This window comes from Eptesicus fuscus, chromosome 13 (assembly GCF_027574615.1).
Source record: "Eptesicus fuscus isolate TK198812 chromosome 13, DD_ASM_mEF_20220401, whole genome shotgun sequence".
NCBI classification, from domain to species: domain Eukaryota; kingdom Metazoa; phylum Chordata; class Mammalia; order Chiroptera; family Vespertilionidae; genus Eptesicus; species Eptesicus fuscus.
Window position 1 is genome coordinate 74,081,966 of NC_072485.1, and position 12,990 is coordinate 74,094,955.

The 12,990-nt window shown below is 40.4% G+C and overlaps 1 protein-coding gene across 3 annotated transcripts in view; it reads right to left on the reverse strand.

The window, feature by feature from the left end:
* Positions 1-12,990, reverse strand: part of IFTAP (intraflagellar transport associated protein) — a 58,943-nt gene that overhangs the window by 32,235 nt on the left and 13,718 nt on the right. For all 3 annotated transcript variants that reach the window (XM_054725160.1, XM_008146796.3, XM_054725159.1), the window contains exon 2: positions 9,976-10,131. In XM_054725160.1, the coding sequence (XP_054581135.1) occupies positions 9,976-10,108 (133 nt within the window). In that variant the 5' untranslated portion in view covers positions 10,109-10,131. The remainder of the gene's footprint in view (positions 1-9,975; positions 10,132-12,990) is intronic.

Sequence of the window (12,990 nt, forward strand, 5' to 3'; positions counted from 1 at the left end):
AGAAAGTTCGCCTCTCTAATTTATACGTACGTATAAAATATACTGTATAATATATATGTGTGTGTTGAAAAGATATTGAGAAGTAAAGAAAATGATTTCTTTATTTGTGCATAAATCAAATTTAGAAACTTCTCACAATATCTTACTTCACTGAAAAAAAAAACACACTAGAAAAAATAATTCATTGTAACAAACCTCAAGGCACTAAAAACACTGCCCAAAGTACAATTTAATGATTGTAATTCAAAATGTTGTAAATACTCAAATACATTTTCTTTCCTTATCCAATTATACCTAACTACAGCAGACACAGAAAACAAATGAATATCTATGGACCAAATATGCATGGGTAGACTAAAAATGAATTATAACAACTGCAGCTGAAGATTTATGCTAACACACTAGTATCTAACACCAAAATGGTTCCATCAGAATTTGAGGGAGGACATTTCCTTCTGCAACTGAACCAGCATTTTTCTGTGTTTCATAATTTGTCAATTTGTTCCCTAAGTGTAGTGATTTAGCGATGACAAAAGAAATAGGGAAAACAAACGAAAATTGCTTAATTACAGATGTTTGCAGATGTTCCCCCAAAGAGAAAGAACAGGTTAGGACTGTGTTCCTTCCATAGGACTGTGCTATCAATGAGCTTACTTCATCCAATACTGTTTTCCTCCTTCAGTGTTCTATGTCATGTTTGATGCAATGTTGTGATAAAGGAGTCACATACAGATAGCTATTGAATTTATGCTCAGTAGAAAACCATAAGCTTTTTTTCTTTTCCTTTTATCCTCTGCAGCAATACCAAAAAAAGAAAGCAACCATCAATAAAAAGCTTTAAAATAACACCACGTCCTTATTCTCTCCCTTGGGATGCCAGATTAATTGAGTTTTCTAATTTCCTCATTGCGTTCATTGGCAAGTCCTCGTGTGATGCCTTCTACGAATTTCTCTTGAGGTTAACATCCCAATAGCCTAATGTCTTAAGTTAAAATATGTTTATTGCTATTTGCTGTGTTATTTTCAATTGTGCGCTTTCCTGATCAACTCACATTTGCAGGAGTGTGTCCAGAGTTGCCTTTTTCTTTTTTTTCTTTATGTGGCTAACGGAAAAAAAGGAAACAGAAAGACATTGCAAATGGCCTGTAAACTAAAAACACCACTCAATATTCAGTAGGGAATTGAATGACTGATAACAACAGCGCAGAAAATGTGGCTTAAGCGCCACCTGGAAGGTAAAGCCGGTCAGTTCGTTTCCAACTTCCTGTGGCAGACAATCTGCCAGTTGCAAGGGCATCAAAACAATGCTAAGCCCGCTGGTCTCTAGCAAATGCTCTACGGAAAACAACTGCAAAAGGCTACCCAGCGAGAAGTGTTGTCTTTCTGCTGCTGTGTTGTCTTTCATAAGAGAAAGCCGTTTTTATGCTCGGCTGACATTCCTTTCCTGCTCTGAAATTGGTTAAGAGGGCCAGCTGCTTTCTGTCATTTCCGCAGTGGTGTTTTTCTCAACAGATTTTGAAGTCATTCTTCAGCGTGGGAAAAGGCTCTTGGTGCCCCTATGGAAGCTTAAAGATGCATTTCTAATGCTAACGTTCAAAACAGCTTTGGGGACCAAAATGATATGTCAGCTTTGGAAATGGGTTGTTTCCTGCACTGTCACCAGTTTCATTTTTAATTAAAATTTTTAGAAGCTGTTAAACGTGAGCGGTGATGTTCCTTTGGCTGAACTGACAACTCGAAATGTATCGGTCGGGAAGTATAAACCAAATCCCAGCCCAAGATGCTAAGCTCTGGACAGAACATGCACTCAATAAGGAAAAAATAAAGGACTCCCATACTGAGAGCTGTGGCCTCCGTGGGCCTCAGTGTCTCCCCAGCAAGATGCTGGTGACTGGCCTTGGACCTTCCTTCTTCCTAATCCTGTCAGTCACCTGTTACCAAGTGCAGCATCTCAATGGCCCTTTTTGCTTCCCATTTCCTCCTCCACTACCCTAGTCCATGTCTCCACATAGAAATTTCTGTTCAGCCTCCTAGCTTGTCCCATTCCAGCTGTCTCTTCCCTTCTTGCCTCTACCTTTCCCAACCGTGTGTGTGTGTGCGTGTGCGTGTGCGTGCGCGAGTGTGTGTGTGTGTGTGTGTGTGTGTGTGTGTGTGTGTGTTTCAACTCTACTATGGCTCCCAGTTAGCTAGTACATCACATCCCAACGGGGGCATCGTGACACAGTGCACTCTGCAGGCTCTTCTTCCTGTGCCTGCCCGTTAAATGTGAGTGTTCTTTAGGACTCAGTCTGAGGACTGCCTCAGTCTGTCTCTTCATCATTCTGAATTCTCCTATTTTCTTTTCACTTACTCAACAAATATTTATTAAGCATCTACTTAGTCTACCATGCACTGGTTCAGGCCCTGGAGTAATAATGGTGAACAAACCCCACCAGCAACCAGGCCTCATGAAGCCCACATTCTGGAAAAGATAGAAGAATCCTGTTTGGAGGTAGCACATCTATTCCTGTGGCTCAAATCACCTGCATGCCAGAGACTCCCAGATCCCGAGAACTGTGCAGGGCTTAAGGTAAGGCAGAAAAGTGAAGTGGGTCAGACATGGGCTTTGCAGCCACACCGATTAAGGCCATAATCCAAGGGCACCCCTGACTAGTCACATAACCTTGGGCAAGTCTGTTAGGGCTGCCATCACAAAAACCACAGGCTGGTGGCTTAAACACTGAAATGTATTTCCTAACAATTCTGGAGGCTGAAAGTCTGAGATCAAGGTGTTGGCAGGTTTGGTTTCTCCTAAGCCCCCCACTCCCAGCCCTCTCTTTCGCTGCTCTCTTGCTGTGTCCCCTCACAGCCTTTTCTCTGTGTGTGCACTTCCCTGGTGGGTCTCTCTCTTCTTACAAGAACACCAGTCATACTGGATTAGGACCCACCCTTATGACCTCATTTAATCTTAATTGCCTCTTTACGGACCCTAAATCCAAATACAGTCACACTGGAGGTTAAGGTTTCAATGAATAAATTTTGAGGGGACAAATTCGGTCCTTATCGGTAAGTTACTTAACCTTAAGCCTTGGTTTCCTCATCTATAAATTGGGAATAATAAAAATAATAAAAATTAAAATGTAAAAATATTCACTAGGTTATTCTAAGGATTAATTAAGATGATCCAAGTGAAGTACTAAGCATAATACCCAGTACTTAGTAACTGTTAGCTGCTTATCAATAATATTACACTAGATTTCTTACAATCTCACAATCCCAGATGTTTCTGGGGCGGGGGGAGGGGATAGAAATACAGAGGAGGGCCAGAGATCTGAAGTTTGAATGCTTGGCCGCATCTCAGGCAAGTTGCTAATCTACAACGACTTTCATTTCTCTGAGCTATAAAAAGGAGTAGTAATAGCTATTTGTTTGCATCATTGTGATAAATAAGTTACTTAAGACAAATACTTAGTGACTATACCAATGAAGGAATCCTATATAATAAAAGCCTAATATGCATATTGTCCCCTTGGGCAGTCATTCACCCACTTGCTATGACGTGCGCTGACCACCAGGGGGTGGTGTGGAACATGGTAGGCGTCAGCGACACACTGCAACCTCTCCCTGGCTACCTGGGAGCAGGGGTGACGGGACAGAGGTGCGGTGAGAATGCGGGGTGTTCGCCGAGCTTGCTCTCACTCCCCCTGCTGCCCTCCCCCAGGATACCAGGGCTCACACGCCAGGGAAGCCCCCACACTCAGGTGCCAGGCGCCCACAAGGAGCCCACCCCGCACCCACAACCCACATGGCCTCTTCTGGGTGAGCCAGGCCACAGCCGCCAGGACCACAGGGGCCAGTCGGGCTCCCCATGGGTTCGCGCAGGAGCCAGTCTGCAAGGCCGGCCAGGAGAGAGCACGCTGCCCGCCCTGGCTTCCGTGCAGCGCCGCTGGGTGGCCCAGAGGCCCACACTGTGTCCGGATCCACAGCGTCCAGCCGTGCTCACCGCATCTCCAAGTGGGGACTCAGGCACCATGACTCAGGCGGAGGGGGCCGTGCGGAGGCCCGGGGACCCAGGTGCTGCCCAGGGCCCAGAGATCAGCTGGGACCTGCCCTTCCACCAGACGCTCGCGCTTCGATCACCAGCCAGGCCTAGGGACAGCACTCATGCATGAATTTCACGCACCGGGCCTCTAGTCTAAAATATGGAGCACTGGACTGCCTCTTCCAAGTCTACAGTTTAGACAGAAACAAACCTAGAGCGATTAGCTGGTGTCTTAAAGGAGTATCGGTAGTCTTGCTTTTGAAGTGACTACATTAGCAGAATTTGTAATCTAAACCAGTGGTGCTCAAAACCAGTGAAGCATCAGAATTACCTAGAAAGCCCTGCAAATATAAAAATTCCTAGACCCTTAGCTATTGGGTTCTCACTTAATAAGCCTGAGATAGTGTCTGGAAATCTGTATTTCTATAAAAGTTTGCTACTATACAAGTCTTTCTGAATATCAGCCACGTTGGAAACTACTGGCCCATAGCAGCGCTTCCCAGTAGAATTAGAATATAAGCCACATGTGTGGTTTAAATTTTTCAAGCAAGCATATTTTTTAAAGTTTTTAAAAAGTGAAGTTAATTTTAATAATATATTTTACTTAAGCCAATTTTCTAAAATATTATCATTTCAAATGCAGTCCAAAAATATTGAGATATTCACATCTTATTTTAACTTTTTAAAATCCTGTGCTCATTTTGTACTCATCACATATCTCAGTTCAAATGCAAAATTTCCATCAGAAATATTTGACCTGTATTTATATTTCATACAATTCACACTTTTAAAAAATTGATTCATAAGTTGTCCCAAACACATTTAAAAGTTTTCCAATAACTAAATTATTAGTGTTTTGATGGAGATTTAAATTCATTCAAATTAAGAACAAATTAAAACTCAGTTCCTGGGTAGCACCTGCCACATTCCAAATGCTCGGCTGTCACCTGTGGCTAGTGGCTCCTGTGATGAGCAGTGCAGGCCTTGTGACGTGATAAGTGTACATTCCTGAAATACGTGATGGTGGTAGACTACTGGCATAGCTCCTTAAAGAACTAAATGTGAATAAAGTAAAAAGTATAGATTAAACTCTCTTGTGATTACATAAGAGGGTGAGTTGACAAGAGTTTTATTCAAATACATGTGGAAAGAATAGTAAAATGCTAAAAGGACAAAGTATTGCAAGTGAAATGAGAATAGCATAAAGAAAACTGGAAACAAAATCAAACATTAAAACCAGAAACAAAATATTTGATCCAGACATAAGAAAATAGGTTAAAGTAGCCCTGGCCGGTGTGGCTCAGTGGATAGAGCGTCGGCCTGCAGACTGAAGAGTCCCGGGTTCGATTCCCGGTCAAGGGCATGTACCTGGGTTGCGGGCACATCCCCAGTAGGGGGCGTGCAGGAAGCAGCCGATCCATGATTCTCTCTCATCATGGATGTTTCTCTCTCTCTCTCTCTTTCTCTCTCTCTCTCCCTCTCCCTTCCTCTCTGAAAAAAAAAAAAAAAAGAAAATAGGTTAAAGTAGATAAATATAGCAGTGAATAGAAAGCTGTTTTAAGTGGTGATATAGAAATTGGTAGAATCACTTGGGAAACTGGATCCTAAGGATTTTAAGAATGAAATGGGAGGATGAAAAACAAAGATTTACTTAAAAGTTAATGATAAAATCATAGTGATTCATTGCAATTTCCAAACTGTTTTAAGATGAATAGCTAGTAAAATGGAAAATTTTAATGGAAATTAATCATTTAGCCTGAAGCACAAAATCAGAACAATAATAGGGTGTGTGTGTGTGTGTGTGTGTGTCCCTCCTATGAGCTTTCACAGAACTCTGCTTCTGTCCATTATGGTACTTTTCATACACCAGTGTAATTTCTTGTTTGCTTATTTCTCTCTCACACTGAACTATCTAAGTGCTTGAGAACACTTATTTATTCTTTGATCCTCAGCATCTAAAATAATACCTAGACTATAAGGACTCAGAGAATGAATGAATGAATGAATGCATTAACAAAAAATCAAATATAAGTTTTCATATCCAGGTTTTTGTAACCTAAAAAAACGACAGCAATATGACAGACAAGGAAGAAGAGCATTTTTCCCTTTAGATGGATATTCTAGAAAGGCCTATAAATTAATCATATTCACAAAGAAACTGAGACACCTAAGACTGCAAGTTAGCATCTTATCTTTAGCCACAATAATGTCAACAATATAATAATGTCTTCACCAATAATGAATAAAGCCAAAAATCTGCATTGTGATTTTCTCATGTAAATCTTAAAACTTGGTCTTACTCTCCTGAACTGAAGACACTATTGAAAATTCAATTATAACTGTCTCTTTAAAATAAAAAAATATGTCTCCTTAAAGACTTTGATAGAACATTATATTTATTATCAAATATGTACCTCGGTTTAAAAAAAACCAAACAGAGCAGTCTGGCCAACATGGCTCTGTGGTTGAGCGTCAACCTATGAAGCAGGTCATGGTTCGATTCCCAGTCAGGGCATATGCGTGGGTTTCAGGCTTGATCCCCAGTGCGGGGCATGCAGGAGGCAACCGATCAATGATTCTTGCTCATCGTTGATGTTTCTGTCTCTCTCTCCCTCTCCCTTCCTCTCTGAAATCAATAAAAATATTTTTAAAAGTAAATAAATAAAAATTTTAAAAAATTAAATACCAGACTGTTCTAAAAAAATAAAAAACCTGTAAAATATGATCGACATAAATGTACTGTAGGGAGAATTATGCTATAATATGAACAGTTTCCAACTGTTTTTCAAAAGACTGTAGCAGTAATGTGAATATCTTTCAATAAAGCTATAGTTTAATTTTTTCCAGGGAAATATTTTTAATAGGATTACTGACCCTTTTAACACTCATAGAAAGAAAATGAATCCCATCAGCACTCTGGCATATAACTATTATAAAATTAAATAGAACAGTCAATCAGTGGAAATGAGAATAGACCTGAGAAACTGAAGAAATGTGCATAAGTATGCACGGTTTTAACCACACATACTCTTTAACAGAGAAAAGAGTCCACTACAAAGCAGCAAAACGACCAAACAAACAAAGAGAAATGAAGGGCTGAAAAGAAGGGGAAAACTATGAATAAACAGCTTTCATGTTTTCCTTAAAACTGAATGAAATCCTGGCCGGTATGGCTCAGTGGTTGAGTGTTGACCTATGAACCAGAAGATCAAAGTTTGATTCCCTATCAGGACACATGCCCAAGTTGCAGGCTCGGTCACCAGTAGGGGGTGTGCAAGAGGCAACAAATTGATTTTTTCTCATCATTGAAGTTTCTATCTCTCTCTCCCTCTCCTTTCCTCTCTTTGAAATCAATAAAAACATACTTTAAAGAAAAAAACTAAATGAACTATATTCACTTTGATCAGTTCTCCTATCACTCAACTCAGGTCCGTCCCTAAGTCCCATTTGGTTCTTCAGAAGGAACTTAAATGTTCCAGGAGGAAAAAGGATGCTTACTGATTTAAGACACATTTCTGCACTCACAACTCTTTGTGCTTTAAGAGGAATTTTTTCAGGTCATTAGTTTATAATGTGAATGGCGCCTAGGGATATTTTGAAAAGAAAAAAAACTAGTGTGCTTGGAGATGCAGTTTATGTGATTTGTGTCATCATTAATTTCAGCTCAATTTGGGGCCCAAACTGAACTCAAAATGAAGTGACCACATGTGCAACAGTTTCTGTCTCAGCATGCAATGATCATACAGAACTCTGAAAATAGAACAGTCCCCCTTACCCCCAAAACAAAAACATTATAACCTCCTTAAAACATCCAAGTCCTTGCAAGTTCTTACTCTGCCACAGTACAAAAATAAAGTCAGCTTTACAAATAATTTCCAAAATAATTTTAATTATCATAATGCCTTTGGCATACCAAAATGCATAAATTCAGCTGTTTTTACCCTTGTTTCCACACACACATACCCCACCAGACACTGCATACCAGCATGTTTGGGTCCAGTAAATATGGAACTAAATCATTCGCCTCAAAGAAAGCAAGCATCTTCCTAAACCCAAATTCATAGATTAAGGTGATTTGGCCATTATCATGATTAATCTGATCCACATATCATATCAAAATAGATCATTCAGAGTCCTAAAGGTAACTAGAGATTTCCTAAAGTCTCCATTTCCCTTAAGTATAAACAAAACCACAGTCCACAACTTTTAAGGGTAAACAAAACAGATATTGATATTCCAACTAATTTGCACAACAAAAGAAACAAGTTAGAATCACTCTTTCTTTGCTTCCTGATAACAACCATACTTTTATATTTGTCAAGGACACATGAATCATGACTTAAAAGCATGACAAGTATTTTCAGTGTCATGATCTTTAAGATTATGAAACACCTTATTCTCAATCTCAGGTACGTGTTAGAATCACCAGAGGAACTTTTACAAATTACTGATTTCTAGACCCCAGCTAAGACTTAGAGTGAGCCCTGGTATCAAGATGCTCTAAAAGTTCCTCCAGTGAGTCCAAGGTCTAGCTAAGTGGAGAACCAACGGTCTCCAAGTGTGGATCAATGACCCAGAAAGGACCAAGGTTGAGATCAAGCCAATGGGGATCTGAAGCAGAATCTTCTACACTAATAAAAGAGAAACATGCAAATTAACCATCACTCCGCTATGCCCATCAGCCAATCAGGAGGGAATATGCAAATCAGAAGGAGAAAGATGGTGGCCACCCAGCTACTCCAGGCACGGAGTGGCTGGGTGGGGCAGGATGCCTGCTATGAGAGGGAGTGTGGGGGGCCAGGGGATCTACAGCAGCAGCACTCCACCCCGCAGCAAAGACAAAGATGGCAAACTCTGGCCAGAGTCTGCAGCAAAGACGAAGACAGCAGCAAAGACGAAGACGGCAGCAAAGGCGGCAGACTGCGGCCGGAGCGAAGGCAGGAAAACCGGTGCTGGAAGCCAAGGGAAGGAAGGCCTATTGCATGAATCTCTTTGTGCAATGGGCCTCTAGTTTACAATATAAATTACAAACTCAAATGCCTACAGGAGCCACATAAGTGAATGAAGCAGGCGATGTATACACACATTTTTAGATTGTGTGAGTGCCAGAGAGCGCCACAAACTAGGGAGCTCTCGGGCCAAGGGCTCCTGAGCTCCAGCTGATATTGCCGACAGGGAAATAACAGGTAACGGATCTTCTCACTTATCAGAAAAAACACATCAAGATTTTTATGTACAATTTCACAACTCTTAAATGTTGGCTCAATTTTAAAAAACAAAAATAATACTGTAGGTGGCAAAAAACATGCATAATGACACATAGACACAGGTTTGGCCTTTCGGCTTCAGTTAATCACTTCTGGTCTAAAAGTTTGTTTCCGTTGTACAAAAATCATAGCATCATCATCACAACAACAATACCTAGCTTTCATTAAGTACTTACATGTTAGCCAATATGCTAAGAGTTTTACACAGATTCACCTGCACCAACCTTTGGGGGTCTGTTATTATTCCCCTTTTCCTCGATAACCCCCTCCCCAAGGTCACATAGCCAAAAAGTGGCGATGCCAGGATACAAATGTGTGCAGTATAACTCCACAGCCTATACTGTGCTATATTTCTTTAAAGTTTTAAATATGCTTTAAAAACCCTCCACTGTTTACACTTGGGTTTCTTCATAAATAAAATGAAAAGATTATACTGATTGATTTCTCAGGTCCTTTTTAGCTCTCAATTTCAATAGTTCTGACTCCATAATACAACTCCTGGTTGCATTAAAACTGTTGGTATTTACATGGATCAGCCATGAATGCCCTGATAAGAATTGTACGATCAAAGGAATGGAATGAATGAATGAATGCTCATCAAATAGTTTTTCAGAAAAGGCAGCGAAGACAAAATTATACTAAGGATATTTATCTCTACTACTATAGAAAGTTTATTTTCCATTTTACCTTTTGAAAGATGAGTAAAGGTGCTCAGAAATTCTTCATATGTTTGCTCATGACAATTAACAAACTTATCCAAGACTTCTTTAATTATTTTATCTTCATCCATGATCTCCAGTTCTGGTATTTGGGCAGGCATTCCTATTCACAGGGCCACTTTATCTGTGAAACAAAGAAAAGCGTGAGCTGGACAGAGTCATGCAGTACCAGCCTCTCAGAAAATACTGTAATGGGCAGGTGAAAGAATTGCAAAAGGACAGGTCAAGATAGTTACTACCACAGTAATAAGCTCTAGTTCAAGAGATCAGAGTTCATTCATATCATGGCTTCTGAAGTGCTGCCACAGTTTTATTTTTGCTTCAGTTTCCACATTTCCATCTCCTTAATTCACGCCTTTTCATCTTTGTATCCCAAATGTTTAACAGCTCAGGAAAGGGCATAGAGCTGGCAGTCAATCAATATGAAGCTAAAATTATAGACAGTCCCTGACTTAAGATGGTTCAATTTAGGATTTTTTTTTATTTTTAATTTTAGCGATGGTGTGAAAGCAATATGCTCTCACCATACTTCAAATTTGAATTTTGGTCTTTTCCTGGGCTTATGATATGCAGTACGATACTCTCTCCCAATGCTAGGCAGAGTGACAAGAGGCAGCACCTCCCAGTCAGCCACACGATCATGAGGATAAACAACTGATACTGTCTAGTGTAGTATTAAATGCATTTTCAACTTACAATATTTTCAAAAACTTATGCTGGGTTTATCTCGATGTAACCCCTTCATGAGTCAAGGAGTATCTGTTCTCATTTGAGCAGGTACTCTAGTCTGATGTGGCTAGAAAGTGGCAAAACACTCATGTAAACTTGCCCAATTACTTCACCTGTGCCTTACCTGACATGGCTTCAAGTCCTTTCATCCTCCTGATCAATCTACCTGGAAAAGGTTACACACCGCCTCCTTTCCTTTAAAACAGGCCATCCAAAATGAAATCCGGACATGGGCTGGGTACACTGAGATGGGACTAACGCCCACACTCTAAATAGTGCCCTCCTGCTACATAGCTGAAGACCACGTTCACGTTGCTGGTGGCCCCTCCACAGTGTCAGTTCACTTACCATAACTAAATGCCTGTTGGCTAAGACACAGTGAATGCCTCAATCCACACACAGGTTGAACTTTGTCTTCACTTATGATGTTTCACCTTGTTAAGTTCCATTCATTCTGTATGGAATGTTAGTCTCACCTAGCTTTGAGAAAACTGACTATCTATAAAAAGCACAGGAGCAATTATTGCCTAAGTAGCTGATGTGATTCAGGGGGGATAGTAAAGAGGAGGGGTTCTCCAATACTATAGAGCAAACAGAGAAAGCACCAAGATTCTTATAGTTTTCTAAACCAAGAATAAAAATCAGTTATCTGTTATTAATCATATTTGGTTAGCTCAGAAAAAAAATAAAAATGTTTTCACAAAATGATGCCCAACCTCATTTGATGGAAGGATCTGATCTGAATTTACATGAAAGTACTTACAGCTTTTATTATTATTTCATATAGTAACTATTCATATAGTTGCATGTAGAAATACTATCTGGCCCTAACTGGTTTGGCTCAGTGGATAGAGCATCTGCCTGCGGACTGAGGGGTCCCAGGTTCGATTCCGGTCATGGGCATGTACCTTGGTTGTGGGCACATCCCCAGTAGGGGGTGTGTAGGAGGCAGCTGATTGATGTTTCTCATCGATGTTTCTAACTCTCTATCCCTCTCCCTTCTTCTCTGTAAAAAATCAATAAAATACATTTTTAAAAAAAGAAATACTATCTGGCTTGCTTTTGCAATGTTTTTCCAGACTCCACTGGAGATTTTGTATAATATGTGGCATTTGCCCTGATTACCTTTCTAAACTCCAAACTATTCTGAATTCTGAAATACACCTGACCCCAAGGTTTTAAATAGGAATTGTGAAGCTGCATGTACCTCCCAGGATGGGAATGAGGATTAAATGAATAGACACGGCACCTCAAGAAGTGTTAGCCTGATGATCAGTGATGACAATGGATGGGTCTTAGCACTCGGTCCTCTGCCTACACAAAGACCTCTTTGGACTGTCACTCCTCTGACTTGGAAGGCGCTGCTATTACCTTCAGATAAATCAAGATAAGTCCTCACTCACTACAACCCCAGATAAAACATGTTGCTGTAAAAGACGGGGTGAAAATAAAACATGGAGCTCTGTACCAACTCAAAATGAAAGAAATGGTTTCAAACTATTTTTGTTGTTGTTAATCCTCACCCAAGGATATTTTTCCATTGATTTTTAGAGATAATGGAGGGGAGGGGAGAGACAGGGAGAGAGTAACATTGATGTGAGATAGACACATTGATTGGTTGCCTCCCACAGGAGCCCTGACCTGGGCCAGAGGACCACACTGGGGATTGAACCTGCAACCAATGTGCGTGCCCTTTGACTGGAACCTGGGACCCGCAGGCTGAATCTCTATCCACTGAGTCTAACTGGCTAGGGCTCAAACTATTGTATGAATTAGATACAGGGAAAAGCATGAATTATGGTTTAAGAAAACTCACTTGTAACACTGCCAACCTTCAGCAATCCAAAGTTTAATCAATTATGTTTGGAGTTGCTAGATAAAAAATAATGATAAAGAAATTCCACGGTAGCTATTATGCCACTACCAGTAGGACATGTACTTAATTCCAAGAATGTCAATGTCAATCCAATTTTTCAGAATTGAACCCCAACAAAACTCTAACACTGTATTATATCAATGTTGCTTGAACCATCTTGGGTAACTACTTCAGCAAGCAAACACCACACAGCAACAGTCACCGGTACTGGAGATTGCTGTAGCTGTCTCCTTTAAGAGTGATGACAGAAACCCCTTTAACCTTCCCAATTCTCAAACTGGAATAGTTTGAGTAGTTAGCCTTAGCACATGTCAGCTTTACTAAAGGCAAATAATTAACGGACTGTGCCCAGCACAAATTCAAAATCCTTCAAGACCT